The following is a 22581-nucleotide window of genomic DNA, read 5'->3' as shown; positions in this document are numbered from 1 at the left end:
GTTGCAGATTGCAGGATAGTTTTTTTCTGAAACCAAATTGTTTATTAGAGAGTAGGTTGTTCGTTTCTAAGTGGAGGATGATGGATTGGTTAATAATTGATTCCATGACTTTACAGGTGATGCAGCATAGAGATTGGTCTGTAATTTTCAACTAGGCTGGGGTCTCCCTTTTTGAAGATGGGGATGACCGTGGCTTGTGACCATAGTTTTGGCAAGGAGCTAGTCCTGAAAGATTTTTCAAAGATTATGCTTAGAGGTTTGGCTATGGCAGTGGGTAGCTTTTTTAAGAAGTAGGCACATATTCCGTCCGGTCCAATAGATAGAGATGGTTTTAGATTGCGTAGTGCTTTTTCAACATTGTCTTCTGTAAAATCGATATGTATTAGATCATTGTAGTTGTCTGTGGTTCGACTAGGAAATACTGGGCATGTTCCATTGCTGTTTACCAAAGTATGTGTTAAAAAAGTTGGCTTTAATAGTGTCGTTGTTGCAGTCTTTACCATTAGGTCCTTTCAGGGGTGGGATGGATCTTGAGTCTTTTAGTTTGTTGTTTACAAAATTGTAGAAAGCACGGGTGGAATTGGTGCGTAGAAGGTTTTCTTCTTGTTTAATGTGATAATTGGTGCATTCAGTTTTTATCTGGTGGCATAAATTTTTGTATCGGCTTTTGAAGTTGGCAACATGACCAGATTTGTTTTTCTGCCAAAGTGATTTCTTTTTGGATTGAAGCTTCCTTATTATGGCTAATTTGCTTTTTCTGGTTTTAGGGAGTTGTTAATGGTACATATAGTTTGATGACTCTTTTGACTTCAAGTAAAAATGTGTTGTAATGGTCTTCTACAGTATTGCATCCAGAGAATAGAAATTGCCAATCAAGGGATGAGAGATCGTTGTTTATAAGATCATAGTTGCCTTTTTTGAAATTACAATTGGGGATTCTGTCGTTGTGATGATTTTTGTGTGGACGTATGTTGAGACATATTGTCTGGAATAAATAAGTACAAGTAGCTCTGTGTGAAATAGTTATTCTTCTGTTCTCTTCTGTCAGGCTGCTTCCTAGGATTCCTATAAGGTTTTCAACTTAACTGGAGGGAAACAAACACAGGAGCCTGACTAGGAATCGTCCTTCCTTCTCTATGTTAGACTCAGGTTTTGCCCTGAAGCCCCTCCTTCATGTGAAATATGTGATGAACTGCAGGACTGAAGCTTCTTTTTATCCTTATGTTATCTAGCATACACAAGGAGCCAACACCCTGGAAGATGGTAACTCATTTATAATGGAGCTGTTCTTATCTCACCAGGTGGCAAATAAATATCACCACGTCTGTGATGCCCAGGTTTTATTGGGAGTAGTCCTCCCTGCTGAGATGGTGGAAAAGCAACTTAATAAATAAGATCCTTCAACAAGTTACAGAAATCTGATGGTGCCATTCCAGTTATTCCAGTGTTAAAGCCCAGTGGCATGATTAGATGGGGTGGGGATTACAAGTGCATGGTGAATAGGTCAGTTAAGCAACACCCTTAATTTTTGTCTGCTGTCAAGTAGCAGATAAACGTTCTTGTTGAGGTTTTTTGGGGGAAAGTTTGACTTGGCCAGAGTACTATAATGAGATGATAAAGCATTGGATTTCCAAACCCTGATTGTTTATCAAGTGACTTTTCTGATTAAGGGTCTGAGTTTTGATTGCTGTAACCCCTGGAATTCAAGGAACTTTTCCTTTTGGAAATACAAAAATTAGTTCTCTTTTTTTTCTTTAAAAACAAAAAAATACAAAAATCTCATTTCCATTAACAGATATTGTGTCATTGCATATACATGTTTCTTATTTTGTCACTATACATTATTTTTATCCTTATCCTTCACCCATTTGTACCACCTCTCCCATGTCGCATAGTATTCTTAAACCTCTTTTGCCTTTCAGTTCCATAGTGAATTTATCTAGTTCAGCACAGTCCATTATTTTTTGAATCAAAATTTCATCTGGTGGTATTTTATCATTCTTCCAATTTTGTGCTAACGTGATTCTTGCTGCAGTTAAGATGTGTACAATAAGGTATCTTTTATCTTTACTCTTTAATTCCCTTTAATCCCTTTAAATTCCCTTTAATCATACCTAATAAAAATGTTTTGGGTTCCAATTTCAATTTATATTTTGTAATCTCAAAAAGCCATCTTTGTATTTTCTTCCAGTATTTTTTGACCTCTATACATTGCCACCACATATGGAAAAACGTTCCTTTCTTTTGTTTGCACTTCCAGCATTCTGGTTTCAAGGTTGGATACATTTTCACCAGTCATTATTCCCCGTTAGGAGAATGAGTGCACTCAGGGAAACGTAGTGAGAGTGGTGAGGAATAACACACAACCAGCATACAGATACACTGAATAGTAAAATGTAGGTTTTTACTTCTTGTAAATGGGTAAACAAAGTCCAACAAACAGTCCAAATCATACACAGTTAAAGCAGGTAGTATTCAATACAATCAGTCCAAGGATAATCCAAAAACAAAGTTCAGTATCATAAACAGAGTTCAGTAAACAGAGTTTGCTAACAGTTGCAAAACTCACAGCAATCCAAGCAGAACGATGATCAGGCAATGCGGCAAAACAGGAAATACAAGGAGGAAGAAACCAGGTTTCTGGCTCCATCTTATGGCCATTGGAGGAACCTCAGCCAATCACAGTTACAGTATTCTCTTAAAGATACAGTATTAAATGATTATCCTGGTTTATATATTTCCAACCCAACTGTTAGGTGACTATCATTCCTTACAGTGCCGGCGCTAAGTGCCATCTACAAAACATTTTATATTGACTTTCTTTTAATGTCGTCGACAAACTCAGCTTCCAGTTCTCGGTCCAAGTCTTTTCACACTCATCCAAATTTATATTATGACCCACATTTCTTGCCCAGGCAATCATTGGTCTCTTAACAATTTCCTCCTCTAGTTCTGCCTCCAGTAAATAATTATAAGTTTGTGTTATAAATTTTATATCCTTGCCTGTCAAGATTTGGTCCAATTTTTGTAAATCTTTATTTATCCCTAGCTCCTTTGCATCTTTCTTAAATTTAGTTTGAATTTGCAAATATACCCACCAGTCTAATATTATCCCTTGTTCTTTTAGTTTATCCAGTGTTTTTAATCCCCACTGTTCATCTACCAATTCTTTATATCTAATCATTTTTTTAATGTCCCTTGTATTTGGATATAATATAGCTTCCATAGGTGAGTTAGTTCTCTGTTGTGACAATGACTTCCTTGCAAGATCCTCAGAGGTAGAACTGACAGGTGAGCTTTGGAATTTCTACGCTATTTTGACAAGTCAGATCTTGTCAAAAAAAAAGAGGGAGAGAAATGTGAGACTTGAACTTCTTTAGTCACATTTTGGGATTTTGTCCATAGATTTGACACAAGGCAGAATAAGGCAGAATCAAACACAGACAGGTAGAACCAAGAAGTTCATGGACAAATTGATTCTAGGTTATCAGCATAATCCTTATTGAGCTGCTTTTTACAGGTCTGAGGATACACTGACTATCCTAAACAGTCCCTCCATGAACCTGCAGGATTTACTCTTGACATATTTAAAAGCTTAACAAGGCCTCCTGGACCTAGAAGGCCAGGTATAAGCTCTACCATGCAATATCTCCTCTTGTAGTTTACTGCTTTGTTCCTTTTGGTTCCTTTTCCATTGCTAAGGAAGCCATCCTAGCTAGTTTGAGTATGTTTCGAAGGTGACAGCTGTTCTCAATCTACAAGCCTTTTTTGGTTGTCATTTCCAAGGTAACCTCTTGGATATTAAGCCTTTGCTGCCAGGCTTCTGTGATGGTAAGGCCAGTTGTGTCCCCTACTGTTCTGCCCCTGAACCTCAGTGACTGTACTACTTATGACCACAAGATGTCTTGGGTGGAGTCTCCTGCAGGGCCTCTGAGGGCCATCCCTGCAAAATCCAGCAATTTGGCCATTTTGGGAGTTTTGTTCCTGCTAGACAGTCCTAGATCTGATTAGGGATCCCTGTCTCTGGGCCTCTTCCTGGCCTTTCTTCCATCTGCTTCAGCTTCTGCAAGCTTTAGGTATGCTCAGCCAGATCCCTTCAAGTGCCATTTGGTAACTAAGCATGGCCTTATCGCTGTTCACTGGTCCTCACTGTGGATGTGAATAAGTAACTCAGGAAATATTAATTAATTATTAATTAATAAATGCATAATTTCTCAACATTCTGTCCTCATGTTCAGCCACCAAATGCCAGCTTTGAAGGAGGCTCTAATTATCTTCTACTGAGTATGCTACCCGCTGAAAAGAATTATGCATAATATATAAGAGTCAGGAAGTTTTACAGCTACTTTTATGGCTATGCCCTTGAAATTTGTATAGTTCACAAAGTTTTGCTGTGGCTTTTCTCACATAATAAACCTATATCATCATTCTGTCATCTATAGTATAGAGGTGGGGCCTTAATGCTTTAAATGATAGACTTGTCTATCAGCCATGGAGAACAATTGCAAATATAGATACTTTTGAAGCGTCTGCCTCTTTTGCTTCCAAATTTTAATGTATCTTTTGTACTGAAAAGTTTATATTGAAAGTTTTACCCAACCTACCAATCCAAGCTGATCAGATTGAAGGATGACTTCAGACATCATAGTAGCTTATATGGATGTGAAAAGGATGTTCTGCTGTGGAATCACCATAACAGTCCTTGTCTTTCAATAGCGAAAAATGTGATAATTTTATTTTTTTAGACTTTAGAACAGGTTTCCCAAACTGTGGGGTGTACCCACCTTTTATTTATATTTTTGCAATAAATCCATCTTTCCCCAAATTTCTCTTGTTTTCATTGTTCATTCTGGTGTTTGATTTTTAGAGGAGGTATATACATTAAGATTACACTAAAGACAAGTGTAATGACAAGAAGTTTAGCAATCCCTGTTTTTAGAATGACCTTCTATTTGATTTCCAATCCTTCATATGGGATATTCTTAAAAATCCTACCATTGATCAACATGTGATATTATTAATGTACAACAAAATTTGTACAACAAAACCATTTTAGGGACCAATGTTGCATAGGAGAGCTGCCAAATTTAATTACACCTGCAAAGAGATTGAAGCAAGACTATATCCTGGCTCTATTTTGTTTATCATTTATCTAAATCCCTTGACAAAACATTTATAGGAGTTGGATTTGCACATACAAAGTTGACATGTGGGCAGCTGTCACTTCATGTAGATATTGCTGTAACCTTTCACTGAACCAAATTAACTTCAAGAAGTTCCTCAGAATCTTGGCTCAGTTTTGTTGAGAGTTACAATCTGTCATAAGTCATCAAAAAAATGAAAGTCGTGATTTTCTATAAGGGTACCAAAATCCACAAATGGCATATACAGAACCAAACAACTAAGCAATTGAAATAGCGGAATATGTAAGATACTTGAAAATCCTTATTAACAGTACCCAATCCACCAATATTGCCTCTACGATCCGAAATAAAATAGCAGCTCTCCTAATGTTCTTTCACAGAGAGAAATTTTATTTCGGCTGCCATATTCATAATGAACCATGAAACTATTGCAGGGTTTTGGTTTTTTGGGGGAGAGTATACTTGGACCTTTGTTCTAACTAAAAACTTTATGAAAAAAAATCAAGAATACGAAAGTCAGAACTTTTTTTCCCTGCATGTATGACCTTAAGCTAGAGGTTGGACTACCTATAACAGAAAATAGAGATTGATCATCTGTTTACAAACTGTTTACCTGATTAAGCCTTAAATCTAGCCGTTGTGTGGCAACTTGCACTCATCAACAAAAGAACCATAGACTAAAATTTATTGATTTATTTGTGACATAGACTTTAACAACTCCTGATTCCAGTAAATAATGAGGAGGAGGAGGAGAAGGAGAAGGAGAAGGAGAAGAAGAAGTAGAAGTAGAAGTAGAAGTAGAAGTAGAAGTAGAAGTAGAAGAAAACAGATGATACGCAGCATAAAATGAATCCACATAAAAAAATTGAAAGGGCTCAGCCACTAGTGTTTAGAAGAATAGCTGCATTTTCAGCGTCTTTTGGAACATAAGCAGGATGTGAGCCATACAGATCTGTAAGGCAATGCTGTTCCAGAGTGTGGGCACTGTGACAGAGAAGGCATCCCTCTAAGGCTCCATTAGGTGACATTGCTTAATGGAGAGAATCCAAAGTGTTCCCACTCCGGAGAATCTTACCAGACAGGGAGAAAGACAGGCAGTTCCCCAGGTAACCAGACCCTATACAAATACCCAAACTCTTTATCTATATCCTTTATAGGTTATAATAAGCAGTGTCTTGGATTGTATTTGGAAGCCAATATTACTCATAGAGCACTGGTGTCAATTGACATACTGTGGCATGCTCATTATTGCCTGCCTCAGTGCATTCTGGACCAGTCATAGTCTTAGGGTTAGATCATGGGTGTCAAACTTGTGGCATCACGTCGCCGTCACATGATGTTTTGCAATGTTTTTCCCTTTGCGAAACTGGGGTGGACATGGCCTGCATGTGACGCATTCGGCCTGTAGGCCACCAGCTTGACACCTCTGTGTTAAATGATAGAAGCAAATAATACTCAAATGGTGCATCTGATTAGTTTTTGTTATTATTAGGGCTAGATAAGGCCAAGAAAGTTAATAAGAAACAAGCCAAATGTACTTAATTGTGTAACAAATGGAGTCCTAATTTTGCTATTTTATTTCCTTCTAAAAATAACTTAGTTTTGAACAATTAACATGTGTTACTTGAATTAATTAATTCTGTTTTTTATGAAGAAAAATCTAACATCCATCTAAGTAACTTGCTATGTGCAATTCTATACATGTTTATAAAATTGATTTATTTTATTTTATTGGGTATATAGATTAACTAATATTCAGGTTTATAAAATGATTTATCTGATCTCTTGGGAAGTTTAAAATTATTAAATTCCAGAAGAGCAACCATATTGATCTGTTGCAACAAAAGTCATCCTCCTAGTTTCATACACAGACAGAACTTTACAGTAATGGAAAGTATAAGTAAAGATGCTTGCTGGAATGATGAAATTAAATTGCAGAGGAAAAAAGTGTATGCAAAGTCTGATTACTGCAAAAAATGAGGATAATGTGCATTAAAATATATGTACAATTATGATAGAAATAAAATGTTTGGAAAGCAGAGCCAAAGGGCTAATAAACACATAACCTCCACTGTAGTAACTGAAATTAAAAAAAAATTGGTGAAATGGAATATTGGAGGGAAAGTTTTAGAAATTTGTAAGGAGTAAGATAAAAATGTATGATGTTACTTTAATGCATTTAAGGATAGTGGTAAAAAGAACCCATGTGGTAATATAGAAGCTATTTAGTTGGTAGAGACTTAAATATGTGTACACTTTTCTATGCAGATAAAGCTATATTTAGGGTGAGAACCATCTGCAGTAGACATTACATCATACACTTTTCCTAACAAGGAGTAGGAACATAAAATTAGTATATGAAAGACAAAGGTTGTTGTGCTCAACAGGAAGAATGATGTAAACAATAGTAATTTATATATAAATTGCTGTGTATATCTTGGTCAGATGTTTCCTAAAGATGGGAAAATGAGTGAGAAATTTTAAGACATGCAAATGCTTGCTGAAAGGTAATGAAAAGTATGTGGTCTGTTGAGAGAAACAAATATCTGTCAGAAGAAGGAAAATTAGTGTCCTGTCAACTTTGTTAAATAAAAGTGAGAGTTGATCACGTCAATTAGTTGTGTTGGTTATTCAATTTAAAAGTAAGTTAAATGCACTGAAAAATAATTTAAGAATAAGCCCAAACAAGAGGAGTTGGATGAAGAACGGATGATGAATGAATGCAGGTTGAGTGCAAAATTAAATTACTACAGTGAAATATATACTTTGAGGCGGATTGTTCATACAGAAAAAAAATGAAGATCAAACTACAAAAAACAACAAAGTAAAAGAAATTGAATGGATTTTAGAGGAAGAGAAGACTAAAAAGTTAATGAGATCTTTAAAATAGAGGGGTAACAAGTTTGAACACAAAAGACGATATTTGAGGGAGTTTATGGACATGGTAGAAATGAAGATAAAAAGGTATGAAGAGGCATTGTGAATAACTGTGAATAAACATGTTACTATAAATTATGTATGGCTAGTTTTTTCCTTCATGCCTTTAATTTTTTTGATTACTTCTGACTGCTTTCCTGAATTTAATATAATACAAGTAGTCTTTGACTTATAACTGCAATTGAGCCCAATTTTTTTGTCGCTAAGTGAGAGATTTGTTAAGTGAGTTTTGACCCATTTTATGACCTTTCTTGACATAGTTGTTGAGTGAACAACTGCAGTTGTAAAGTTAGTAACACGCTTGTTAAGTGAATCTGGCTTCCCCATTGACTTTGCTTGTCAAAAGATTACAAAAGGTGATCACATGACCCTGGGACACTTCAATCGTCATAAATACGTGTCACTTGCTCAGCATCTGAATTTTGATCACGTGGCCATGGGGATGCTACAGTGGTCATAAGTGTGAAAACCAGTCATGTCACTTTTTTCAGTGCTGTTGTGATTTTGAACAGTCACTAAATGAACTGTTGTAAATCGAGGACTACCCATATAGCTTATCTGAATAATAGCATGATGGGAATATATGTACTAAAAGATCAGCACATTTATTCTGCTTTTAAGTATTTTGTGATTCATAATAATTAAAATTCTTTAAGGCTCTTCTGATTGTTAAAAAAAGTACTGACTTTTCTTCCAGCAAGTTAAAGGAGTAGTATTTACCAAAAACAATAAAATATGCATATTGTACATGCACATGCACACTCGTAGATACACTACAATGCAGCAGGAAGGAGAGCTGAGTATTAGATTTGACAGCCAAGTCAGATCCTCCTGTTTAGAACAATGTATCTTTGATTATCCATGCAAGAGATAGGCAAGAATAATAGCCATAATATTCTGCTTGTGAACTTAAAATTGATTATATAGTCAGCAAATATTGGAAGAAGAGTGCAAGTCTACTTGGATTTATGACCCAATCTAGAAAGATACGGTAATTCTTATTACAGGAAGATGAAGAATGCAGTTAAATATATCACAACTATATCACATTGTGTTTATTTATAAATATATACGCTAAAAATTCTCTTTTTCCTTAAAATCTTCCCAGGTGTTGCTGCATTGGATTCCAGTGTTTCTGGAAAGATTGGCCTGCGAGCAGTTGTGTACTACTTCTTCACTACTGCCTTAGCTGTAATTTTAGGTAATAAGTAGTTCAACCCTTGAGTAATTAAATCCTTACATTTGAAATGTAGTGGAAGATTTTTAATAAGTTAGCAAACTAACAAGAAATAGTCAATTTTTATCTAACTTCGATTTACAAAGAACAAACTTGGATATTATCCATCTTAGGGTGTCATGATAAACAGTAAGAGATTGCACCTCTTGTCCAGGTTATGGTTTCCATGTGCCATTTCACAAGGATACAGATTTCTTTTTACTATCAAAATTAATATTTAACCATGTGATTGAATATCTGTTTTGGAAGGAACAAGAACTAGCTTTGCTTCCTGAAAGAGATTTTTATCAAGTTGTAGTGTTACAGATATGGGACAGTTAGTCGAATGATTAAGTAACTTGTACATATATTACAGCAGAACTGGGGTGCTTCTAAATGGAAGGCTTCTCATGTTATAAATCAAAATCAATCCCCTTTCTGATTAAAGAAGAAGCAAAAGTGGGGGAAGTTATGAGGATTACTAATTGAAATAAATTACAGCTTGCTATAGGTTCTGTGAAAAAAGCAGCATGGTTGCACAATAAAAGCTTAGCAGAAAGCAACATAGCTATTTTCTAATGGTTTTACCATCGTCTGAGGGGAAGCCATAGTTCCAAAGACGTATTCCAAGGGCATTGAAAATATTAAGGATAGCTGAAACCTCTTTCACCCCGACCCCTGTCTGCTGTAAATAACCACAGTGTTTAGCAAAATAACTTAGGTTTGTCTGCAACTCTGACTTAGTAGTGTTCCGATACTCTAAGATAAAGCATTTATTATATGTCAGAAAATAATAAACTACATGTTTGGAAGAACCAAGGCCTGAATTTACAGCAAGCATAATTCTCATCTTTCATTTATATATCTACGCTGCTATCTTTTAAAAAATGTTTTCTGCAAGTTTTCAACTTTTCACGCTGTGTTCTCTCGGCCCTTCCCTCTTTACCCCAACTCCAATTATAGGGATTGTATTGGTTGTGACTATCAAACCAGGAGTATCTCAGAAAGCTGATGAAATTGACAGGATGGGTAGCACTCCGGAAGTGTCTACCGTGGATGCCATGTTAGACTTAATTAGGTGAGTCATTGAAACAATGGATTATATTCACAATTTTAAAAATTGAATAATGCGAACACCTCTCTCTAAATATTCTCCTGAGAAGTGAGGACCCTACTGAATTGTGCTGAGGCATGGATTCATAGGGAGAAAACGAGAATCTCTGAGTAATTGATAGTACCTTGGAGAAATTTTCAGGAGTGACTTTTCCCAGTCCAGAATATATAGCCCATTTTGCAATTATCCTTTAGCCCCCTATATTTTCAGAAAGTTTTTTGAGAATGTTTCTTCATAAAAGAAAATAAATCAGGCAAATCAGTTTTGCTCTGAATTCATTCCTCATTTATTTATTAAAAATGCAGAATAAATGACTTTCTCCCGGTCTCCACAGTTTTGAAAGAAGTATAGAATTGTAGAAAAGATGCAACCGTTGCAAATGTTCCGGTCCAGAAGGCAATATATTTCTGCTTTCTCTGTGTCTGCTTTTTTTCTTTTATTTCATGGAATAATTCCTCTCTTACTTGCTGGAATTTGCTTTTTGTGTAACGCAAACAACAAAGTGCTGTAAACTGACATTTTAGCGAAATGCAATATATTTGAGAGAAAGAAAGTACAGGACAGAGGAAAGTCCCAGGTAGTTAAGGGTTCGTATCTTGAACAGTTAAATAACTAAACCAACTCTTTCTAAAACTGAAGGAATAATTAGGATATACATACGGTCAAAGATTTGGAGTAAGGGAAAAAGACTTATTGCATCATGGTCCTTGAATATGTTTTCAAAAATTAGATACTTATGTCTTTTAATCCTTTTACAGAAATATGTTTCCAGAAAATCTAGTGCAGGCTTGCTTCCAACAGGTAGGTTCTATTTTTCTTTTATTTATTAACAGAAGTTCTGTGAAATTTTGGCATCTTCTTATGTAATGGTTGGACTGTATATTATTACCTGTTATTTTAGATCCTGATCCAGAAGAAATAACTTTATTTTTAGACAAGTAGACTTTGTGTGCAAAAATCAAATGAAATTATGTAATGATGAAATGTGAAAATTTATAATTAAGAAACCATTTCCTTTTCCGATAATCATTTTGGAGATAAACATTAGTTGGCAGTCAGTCAACATCTATATGATTTCTTCTGGACTTTGTACCTTTTGTATCTTAAAAACAAATCCCTCCACCTTTAACTTTTCTTTCTTAATATTAGAAAATGTATCTCAATCCTAGTTTTAAGCAAAAACCAATCATCAATTGATAGTTAGACAGATACTCATAAGTTATCCATTTTTTATGGATCCCTGTCTACTCTCTATACTCAGATTCTTAGGTTTTTCATGTGTAACAAGCTTTGTATTCTCACATTTTAAAAAATAGGAGAAAAAGGAACAGCAAAAAATAAAATAGATATGGTACTGATGGTGTCTTGGAATCAGTAGTAGTATATGTAAACCCTTGCCTATCAACAAAGTTTTAAAAGAGCTTTAAAAATAAACATTTCCTTCATCATTCTCCACTAACACGGCACATGTATTTTTACCTTCCAGTATAAGACCAAACGTGAAGAAATAAAAATTACAAGCACAGATAAAAATGGAACCTTTCCTACAGATGAACCAATCACAGCTATAATGCCAACTGAGAGTTCACAGGTAACGAGAAGGCAACTGTGTCATTTGGTTGTGGCACAACAGGAAGACTCCTGTATCCTTAATTGCTATTAGTATTTAAGATGTTATTACATGATTAGTTGCTATTGTGTATTGTACAACATTCACACTACTGAAATAATACTGAATAATTTGTATAGTGAAATTCAGGTTGTTAAAATAATGGCTAATAACAAGAAGCTGGAGATAGGAGTTTCTGTAGCAGGGGGGAACAATATCTGCCTGATAATAGGCCCAGTGTCATGATCAAAGCTCCCCCCACCTTTTAATGGGCTGCCCTGGTTGGTAGCAAAGTTAACCCCTTTAAGATCAAGCTACAGATCCCCTATGATGCTATATAGTCAAAAAAATAATATACAAGCAAACCTCTAGCAAGGTTAAACTGCTCCCAGACAAGAGTTTAATTGTTTAATCTTCATCTTTGCAAAATATGTTATTGCTAGTTGAACATTTCTGTCTTCCCTTCTCAACCTACAGAACAAAACTAAAGAATACAAAATAGTGGGCATGTATTCGGATGGTATTAATGTGCTTGGATTGATAGTCTTTTGTCTTGTCTTCGGAATTGTTATTGGGAAAATGGGAGAAAAAGGACAAGTGCTGGTGGATTTTTTCAATGCCCTGAACGATGCCACAATGTATATAGTTCAGATAATTATGTGGTAAGTGGGAGAGTGTCTTTTCATTAATTCCTTTTACTACTTGGTTGCACATTTCATCCAAGAGCAGGGAAAGACTTCAAAAAGCCTGCCCCCCTTTGAGAAGATATGGCCGCTTTATTCATGCGTTTTGCAAACCTCACCTTTGAATGCTTTGCACTGGGTAGCTGAATATGGGACCGGTGTGTATATGTATCTAAATAATTTAAAATAACTGAAGGATCCATATAATAAAAATAAAGTATCTACCTGGAAGTTTGAATAGTTTGATCAAACAAAGTATCATTTTGAGAAGTTGCTTCTTATGCTAAGTTGAATTAATTAACATAGTTGGCAAATAATAGAAGTAATTAGTATTTCACTAAAACTTATGTTCCAAATTATGAATTAAATGCAGGTTTGATCCTGCTTAGAATAGATGCATGGAAATTAATGAGATAAATTACTCATCAGTAGCCATAATTGAATGATTTCCATAGATAAAGCAAATTTGGATTTAAGATTATAACTTAGTGGATTCATTTATCTAAGGGACATATCCTATCTTTTTGTGGAAAATGGTACCATTCTTATTTAATAAGTTGAAGTTGAATAAATACAAACCAAATAATTCACAATCAGAATCAATTGTTTTGATAGCTTCTGAAATATTGGTTGTGGATTATCCTATAAGATTTTTATTTAATTATAATATATTAATGGTAATACTGTTTTTAAATGAATAGTTAAATAGATTTATATTAGGAATGCCAAAATTGAATAATTGGTTCTGCTCAAAGGATTAGTATAACCATTATCCAATGACCCTCCTAATCTTTTGAATGTTTTAGAACTATTGCTTTTTGTTCATCAAAGTTTCCACTCAAACCTCTGGAAGAAAGCGGCCAGCAATTATCTTACTATGTCGTGAGGATCTTTGGGGGAAAATCTTCAGCTAAATGATCTAAAGAAACCCAGTATATTTAGACATCCAGAACTGTCCATTTAGTTTTTCCATCCTTTACAATAGATGTCAGAAAAGTTAGATAAATATCCTGTCTGTGAAATAATACTACATTCTTCTGCCCTGTGTATACTTGATATAGAGAGAGAATTGTGTTGCAAATTATCTTGGCATAAATTGCAATGTTTCTTTGTACATTCTAGGTATATGCCTCTAGGTATTTTGTTTTTGATTGCTGGAAAGATAATAGAAGTTGAAGACTGGGAGATTTTTCGCAAATTGGGCCTTTATATGGCCACTGTATTGAGTGGGTACGTTATTCTTCTAATTAATAATATTTATTTTCTTTTTAATTTGAATTGATAAATCAGTTTTTTCTATAGTTAGGGGAACTTTCATTGTATTGATCCTCACTGTGTTTCAGATACATTGAAAATATACTGAATTAAGAATACAACATTTTAAAGTCAGTTGTTACCTCTCAGGCAATATATTAAAAAAAAAAGGTTGCCTCATATATGAAAGATAAGAGAAAGCACTTGAATCTGAGTATTGACATGGCCGGTGAATTATTCTTAGGCTGCATATTCATGGTCTGAAATCCTTATTAGATTCATGTACAATAGAATATTATTAGTTGCACAAGTAGGGAAGAAATGCTGGGAGAATAGAGGATTTCATAATGCATGTTATTTGCAAATACCTACAAATGTGTTTCAAGAAATTTGCTTAAAGAAGAGATGGGAAGGTTGCTTCATTCTTTATTCTCTGTACCACTTTTCAGTTATCTTCATAGAACACGCAAGGCAGCCAGATTGATTTACATGCATTTAACGATGAATTAGTGACTAATTGAAAGTTTTTACTAGTACCTAACAACATTCTGCTGAGCAGGATGCCTTATGTTATCAAATACAAAAGGGCTAATTTGTGGTTTAGCCTAAACAGCTTTATGGATTCTAGGAAAATCTGCTGCTCTTACCGTTGATAAATTTTGAAACGCATCTACGTCTGTTCTCTAAGACTCTAATATTTAATATTACAGTAGTTAATGTATGTTTCTTGTTTCAGACTTGCAATCCATTCTGTGGTAATTCTACCACTAATATATTTAATCATAGTGCGGAAAAATCCATACCAGTTTGCCATAGGTATGGCTCAAGCACTATTGACTGCACTCATGATTTCTTCCAGGTAAGGATAACAATGTTTTTTTCCCTATGCTTACATTTAGCTCTGGGGTAATATAAATGAACTTACACGTGAATTTATTTTAGATTTACATTTTATATTAATTTAGACTTTATCCCATACGTGCTGTATTTTTTATTGATGTTAGTTTCATCTTGATTTGACTGTGAAATTAATAAATACGTGCATTGGCTTGTTACTGACCTATTTTTTTCTCCATGTCTATTTTTTTCCCCTCTTGATTTGTGGGATTTAGTTCAGCCACTTTACCCGTAACTTTTCGCTGTGCAGAAGAAAAAAATCATGTTGACAAGAGAATTACTCGATTTGTTTTACCAGTTGGAGCAACAATCAACATGGATGGAACTGCACTGTATGAAGCAGTGGCTGCGGTTTTTATTGCACAGCTTAATGACTTAGAGCTGGACATTGGCCAAATAGTAACCATTAGGTAAGGATTATGCTGTATCACATATTTTACTTTTTTTTCATAGTTACCATTATCTTTTTTTATCTATAATGAAAATGAATAAGAGAATCTTAATGAATGAATCAGATAATTTTATTGTTGCAAGGTCATCTAGCCTCCTGAGATGAATCTCCTGTAAAATTATGCTTTGTGCAATATACTCTCAATAAGAACAAGACCTCTGGTCACTATTAAATTGTGGCATAACAGTTTTACAGTTTTACTTAACAGTAAAACTCAACTTTGTGCTCAGTGGATTATCTTAGCACTCAAACCCATTAGCTGTATTCATTACTAATGTACACATTATGTTGCTAAATTCACAGTATCACTGAATTTAACTGTATTACTGAATTAAGATCATTTTATTTGGGCACCATATTGCCTTTGATAATTAATTTCAAATATCCTATGTTATAAAGTGCTTGACTTGATAGACAACAGAAATAGAGGCATGATACAGAAGAGAGGTTTGTAGCTTCATGACAGAGCTAAAAGTTGTTGGTTTTTCAAGCTGGGACATTTTCTCCTCTCTGAATACCATATTCTATCGAGCAAGTTGGCTCAGCTGGCAGTAGTTAGCAGTGTAGCACATATCTTCAATGTCAAAATATTTCTATGAAAGAGCAATAATGAGTCTGATTCCATGTTTGGAGAAGCTAGTAAGAAAAGGATCTCAAGATAGGCAGCTCTAAAAAAATGGAAAAGGAAAAAATGGAAATAATAATAACACACAATTTGTAAGCCATTCCTTTGAGCAGGTAACACTGTTTATTCCTGCAGCCTTCTATTTTTCAACATTCTTGTATCACTTACAGGTTCCTTTCCACCACCTAGTATTTACAGCATTCATTTTAAGTTAATGTTACCATCCCAGTGCCCCATAAACATCGCTTAAAAACATTCCTTCCACCATTTCCTACTTTAATTTCATCCAATTATTTCATTACTTTTATTTTTTTATTCCATTCATGCTGTTCAGAAGCACCTTGTTTTGCCCTTTTCATCCACTTCCCAAATAAATTTTTCCTTTGTTTCAAAATCACTTTGTGTCTCCTCTTGGTTTTTCTAATTGTAGTTGATTATAAAGAAACATGAATCAGTGATGACATACACTGTACCATTTTATGCTCTGTTGGTCAGACCCCATCTCAGTTATTGTGTCTTTTTGATTTGGGATGCAGTGTGACAGCAACAGCTGCCAGCATTGGAGCAGCAGGGGTACCACAGGCGGGCCTTGTTACCATGGTGATTGTACTGAGTGCAGTAGGACTGCCAGCTGAAGATGTTACCCTCATCATTGCCGTGGACTGGCTTCTGTAAGTTCCTACACTCCTTATGCATCTATTTACATGAAAAATATCAATGAGCCCATTGCATTGTATAATCAATATACTTCTAATGAGTGTTTTCTGCTAGCACCAGTTGTGATATGTTAACATTTAGTTGACACTGTGCTACAGTATTAACAAGTATTGGACTGAGTATTTATTCCAACATTCCAGGATACCCAATAATATTCCTTTTTTTCTTTTGCATGAATTTGATTATTTTCATGCAATAGTAACTAAAATTTATACCATCTGAAATATTACAAACGTGTAATCTCATCTGATGCATTTTTGTTTAGAAGACATATTCTTTCAGCAGAAAGAAAATGACATGATAATTATATACAGAAGGAACGAAATACCAAGCAGTTCATTACTTTAAAAGATTTTCACATTGTTTCACTTATTACCTTAACTCTATAATCTTTCACCTTCTAAAAAGTAACTCATTGTACAGAGTTCAATATTCCTGAATTTATATTAAGTGCTTAGCATACCTTTGCCGAGTGGAAGCACCTTTTAAATAGAAAAGCTCTGCCAATCTGCTGAAGTTGTATCTGGAGAATAGGAAATCAACATTCCAACACTAAGACATTCATCAGATTTCCTGATTTAATGTTTTTCTTTTCCCAAAGGCCAAAAACCATTTAGCATTATTGCATTTACTAGAACTTGAATTTATAGCAGTGGTGACTGACATTTCCCTTAGGTTAGTCAAAGGTTATGACCAAAGTACTATATAAGAAAGTCAGTGCTTATAAGAAGGCTCTGCTACACGGTTACCCTATTTTATTCACAGAATATGATGAAAATCCCAGAGGATATTGTCTTCTACCTGTAGTCCTCCCAGATGTATTCAGCACTTCATCCATCCTTCTTCTTACCCTCTCTTACCCACTTTCTATGGCTATTCCATATTTTCCCTACCATGTCTTTAGTTCAGTGGTCCTAGGACTTGCCACCTGGAAATCTCCAATATTACATAAGTGATGAAGATGTAGGTATAATGTAACCCTTGAACTCAACATTTTTTGTCATTCTGTTGACCCCAAAGTAGATAGCTCTGCAGAAATGGGGAAGCCAACAGATCTTAGATTGGATGTTGGTCAAAGATATTTGAAATTCTAATGTTGAAAAATGAATTATTGAGCACCACATGAGACTCCTCAAAATGTATTTGATCTCTGCATGTGTAAGAATTCTACATTGACATATTTTTGCCAATATTGATAAAGCTGGGGTACAAATCTCATTTATATATAGGTTGAATTTATTGCAACCTATTCTGACTAGCCTAAAATGTTGTTTTCTAGGGATCGATTCAGAACAATGGTTAATGTTCTTGGTGATGCCTTTGGAACTGGAGTTGTGGAGAAACTCTCCAAAATGGAACTAGAACAGATGGACACCATCTCTGAAGTTAACATTGTAAATCCTTTTGCTTTGGAAACAACCGACAGTGAGGATAAAGAGACAAAGAAATCCTATGTGAATGGAGCTTTTGCCATTGATAAGTCAGACACCATATCATTCACCCAGACATCACAATTCTGAAGTTGACTAACAGAGGGCCACATTGGATTAAAGGACATGAGAGACCCTAAGTCAATCCATACCTTGGGATCATTACACTATCGATTCCTCATGCTGTTCTTTGTCTTCTGCCTGTATTCCTACAGGCATACAGAGAAAAGAATATATCTATCTCACAATTCCTGTCTCCCTCGGCCATTCAGAAACAGAGAATGCAGCCATTCTGTTCCTCCTGTTGTACAGGCTGCCCATACCATATTTCCCCACAACTGGGAACATGGTCTCTTTCTTCCCAGTCAATTGATGAGTGGCAGTCATCCATGTTCAGAGCTGTGGAGATTTCTTCAGGAGGCCCAATACAGAAATATAAGTATATTCTTGAGCCTAGTTATGTTGTCAGAAAAAATTGTTCCATCATAGTTGAGAATGAAGGCTAGCACTCTTAAGATTCCTCAGCAGCACCTATCTAAGATTCTGAATTGAAATCTTTTAGCGAGATTCAGAGGATAAATACATTCCTTTGGGACAGATTGTCTTCGGCATGTAGTTATTGCAACATTTGGTCATTGTATGCAGATATATGAAAAAGCCAGGTTATAAAAATATGTTTCTTTTTAAAAGCTATGTCGAATTTCTAGGGATCCTAGATGTCTGCTTACTATGACCATCACCAGAAGTTGGCGCAATGAGCTGAAGACAAGCTATTTATGAGGAATAATAAAACAGCATTTCCAGATGCACAGAATTCCATGCATAGAATTATTTTTTAAAATGATATTCTCACTATTCTTATATTTCAATTGCTATTGAGACATTTCTCTTTAAATTGATTCTGTGCAAAAATAACTACTCCTGTAGCTAATTAACTATTAAATAGAAAAATCAGAAGGATAGTTCTGGATTAAGTGTGAAGTTTTTGAAAATATATGTGTGTTTTTAAACATTATTGAAATTGGAAATTATTACTTGAGAACTTTATATTTTCATTTCCATTACTAATTATAGCTATGACATAGTGGAACTCCTTGATTAATCCAATCACAACAGCTTTGCAGCAAACTACAGTAAACCCTAATAATGTAGTTTTCCTCATTTAGTAATCTTCTTTTGGAAGCTGTAAAACACAATTTTAGAGCTCTCTGTTTGATAGAGGAGATAAAAGAATACATTTCATGGGTATACAAGCAAACTATAATTTCGTATCTTTCCTCCAGTCTCCTGTCCATTCCAACCCCAATTCCTTGTGTGTCATTGCAAATGCTATTCCATTGAGGGAGCGGGTGTAATTGAATACAACCCTAACTTTATAGCTATTCACTGAATGGCTTAGAGAAAGTGTATGTTTTAAAGTCTTGCATTTACTGTATGTGATTCACTGCATGTTGTTTGTTTGCTTCTTTGTTTAATCTTATAACTGAATCTGAAAGCTTGCAGTATCAAAATACAGGCCTCGTGACCGAGAAGCAGGCTTATGGTGAATTATATACCAGTTTGTCCACCAGCATATAGACCTTGACTGGTGAAAGATAAATAGCAATCTTTTATGAAAGTTCATAGTGTAGAGTAATGGAGATATATTCTCATATGGACCATTTGAGTGTGATTTCTTTATGAAAACATTCCGTACTGTTAAATAGTTCATCTAGTTAGTGCTTAACACCAATACGCTTACCTATGGTGCAGTTTTATTTTCCCTTGAAAAACATTATTGCAGAAGATAAACTTTTCTTTGGACATTGCCAGTTAGCTACGTAACACAAACAGAAATTCATAGAAGATAATGATTTTGTAAATAAGCTTGTGCTAATATGAGAAAAATGCACTTAATTACTATCAAGAAACAACAAATCTGTAGCCTTAGACAGTCTTACACTGTTCTGTTCAATAAATAATCCAGGTATGTGCCAAAGAACACTCAAAGGTAACTATTCAAATAATCATGTTTTGATAAATTGCACCTTAATTGTGTGAAAGGCATAATACTGTACTGTATGTATTTAAATATAATAAGCTATAAATGAAATGCGCAAGGTGCAAACATTGATCCGTTTGTACAAATAAAGAAGTGTACAGTGTAAATCTTGTGCAAAATTATTTTTTAAAAAAACATTTGTACAGCTTTGCTATTGCTAGAAGGAAAATGTTCTTAATAGTATTTTGCCTTTTCCTTGCACCCTTCAATACTATACATGTCCCCTTTCTTTGATTTCAATAAATAGTTCTGGTCATCCAGCATATCCTTGTTCTATGTCTGTGTGTAGACTTATGTATCAGCACTGATGAAGAATGGGAGTTTCTGTTCATCTGCTTAGTGAGAAAAGCAGGATAGAAGGAAAATGCAGGTCTTCCTGTTGGCTGCCCATACCATATTTCCTCACAACTGGCAACATGGGCTTTGTTCCCAGTCAGTTATGAGAGGCAGCCAGCATGTTCAGAGCTGTGCAGATTTCTTGTGACATAATTTTGCCACAAAAGCCCTATTAGGAGCTATTCCCAAATAAGTGGCTCCTGGCGACTCCTATGTTAATGGGTTTCAACATTTGCTTATAAGTAACAAAAGTTTTACAATTAAGCCAGCTGGGTTTACTTATATCCTTTCTTTATTACTTTTTATAATGGCAACAAAAATTATTTAATATTCCATCCTCCTCCTATTTTCTCCAAAACAAGAACCCGATGAGGTGGATTTGGCTGAGACAAAGTTGACTGGCCCAAAGTCACCAAGCCAGCTTTCATGCCTAAGGCCCTAACCTGGTGCCTTAACCACTACACCAAGCTGGCTTTATAATAATACAACAAACAAACACGCATTTGTCAGATATTTTTACCTAAAGAAACAGTGGTGAATTAGACCTGAAACTCCTAAAGAACCTTGAAGATAACTGCTTCGATACTTGGGATGACTGAAGCAATCAACCTATAACAAACTATCCTAAACAATGGAATCAATTGTGTACACATCCTAAGCCATGATCAATACATAGTTTCCTTCTTTTTATAATGGAGACCCTGAAGCAATAAATCACAAATATTGGCTGTCCTAGAGAAGTACATTATGTGTCCAGTCGAAGGGCTTCATCTCTTCTTTCAGCCTTGGTAATACAGTGGAAGCTGATCCACCTTGTAGAGCAGGATGGATGCTACCAATATCAATCCTGTTCTACAAGGTGGATTAATAGATAGATAGAAAATAGATAGATGATAGATAGATGATAGATAGATAGCAATATATAAGAATGTACAACCTGATGCACAAACATAAACCCACAAATGATCATTAGAAAATTTCTTGCAGCTCTTTCAAATGGAAAAACTTTCACATCACTGATAGACATACTGTATAAGTCATTGATCAGAATTAACCTTGTGGGATTGAGCCCTGAATCATCAGATGAAAAAACGCAGGCCTACATGTGCAAAAATTAATCATTTCCATTGGAGTTTCTGTATATTACCTGGGCATTTCAAGTTCCTTTCAAATATGGTATTCCTAGGACATCTTCAGACATGGAATAAGAGCTGCAAGGGATTTCCTATTGGGAGAATATCAGTGTTGTCTTATATACAAACAGTATGTATCAATACTAAATTCTAAATATTAAAAATATGTTTAAAATACTTTGTGTATGCAGCCTAATTTCTTTACAATATTAACTAATTTTATTTAAATCAGTTGTAGTCAGAAATGTCATAAAGATGCACAAAGGTGGCTTTCTCAGAGTGAATTGTTCATGTTTCAACAATTATGCCCTTGTCAAAAATGTTGAGCAATAAATAAGTTATCTGTTATGTTCCATACTTTGGATGAATTCAGGCATTTCTAGGCAGGTTCTATATCCTCATTATTTCTGCCCAAAAGTTATAAGTTGAGAGGCCTTGCTGAGTAGGCTTTGCTGTTCAAGAAGCACTCTGCAGTAGAGCAGATTTACAGGGGCCTCCAACCTTAGCAACTTTAAGACTTGCGGACTTCAACTCCCAGAACTCCCGGAATTCTGGGAGTTGAAGTCCACAAGTCTTAAAGTTGCTAGGTTGGAGACCCATGGAGCAGAAGACCTTTTTAGAGCAGACTGCTTCGGGCTGATTCTCAGAGTACCACCCTTCTCCCTGCTTCATTGGCTACTCCTTCCAATAGGATCACCTAGGGGAAAAGTGACAGAATCTGGAGGTAAAATTTAAAAAAGGATCAGCCTAGAATCTCTACATAGCTACAAACAAACTTAATTCCACCCCCTCCCATCTCCCTGGAATTCAGTCAACCCTTATCTAACCCCTTTTCAGCAGTTGCAGACTGCCGGAGGAGGGAGAGGGGATGGTTCCATGTGTGCCCACCACTTCCGTGGCCCGGTTCCAAAAGGCTCAAGGCCTGTTAGTGAGCCGTGGTCCAGGGGTTAGGGCAGTGGCCCCCAACCTTTTTTGAACCAGGGACCGGTTTCAC

The 22581-nt window shown here is 35.4% G+C and overlaps 1 protein-coding gene across 1 annotated transcript in view; it reads left to right on the top strand.

The window, feature by feature from the left end:
- SLC1A1 (solute carrier family 1 member 1) overlaps window positions 1-20381 on the top strand; it is a 46011-nt gene extending 25630 nt beyond the window's left edge. The window contains exons 3-12 of the mRNA XM_026703748.2: window positions 9190-9282; window positions 10261-10375; window positions 11170-11212; window positions 11898-12002; window positions 12498-12682; window positions 13826-13933; window positions 14694-14816; window positions 15070-15264; window positions 16467-16601; window positions 17927-20381. Coding sequence (XP_026559533.1) covers window positions 9190-9282; window positions 10261-10375; window positions 11170-11212; window positions 11898-12002; window positions 12498-12682; window positions 13826-13933; window positions 14694-14816; window positions 15070-15264; window positions 16467-16601; window positions 17927-18167 — 1343 coding nt within the window. The 3' untranslated portion in view covers window positions 18168-20381. The remainder of the gene's footprint in view (window positions 1-9189; window positions 9283-10260; window positions 10376-11169; window positions 11213-11897; window positions 12003-12497; window positions 12683-13825; window positions 13934-14693; window positions 14817-15069; window positions 15265-16466; window positions 16602-17926) is intronic.
- The last annotated feature ends 2200 nt before the right edge of the window (window positions 20382-22581 follow it).

The sequence above is a fragment of the Pseudonaja textilis genome, chromosome 2 (assembly GCF_049901715.1).
Source record: "Pseudonaja textilis isolate UNSWEBS1 chromosome 2, rPseTex1.2, whole genome shotgun sequence".
NCBI classification, from domain to species: domain Eukaryota; kingdom Metazoa; phylum Chordata; class Lepidosauria; order Squamata; family Elapidae; genus Pseudonaja; species Pseudonaja textilis.
This window is presented reverse-complemented; position numbering and strand designations above follow the sequence as displayed.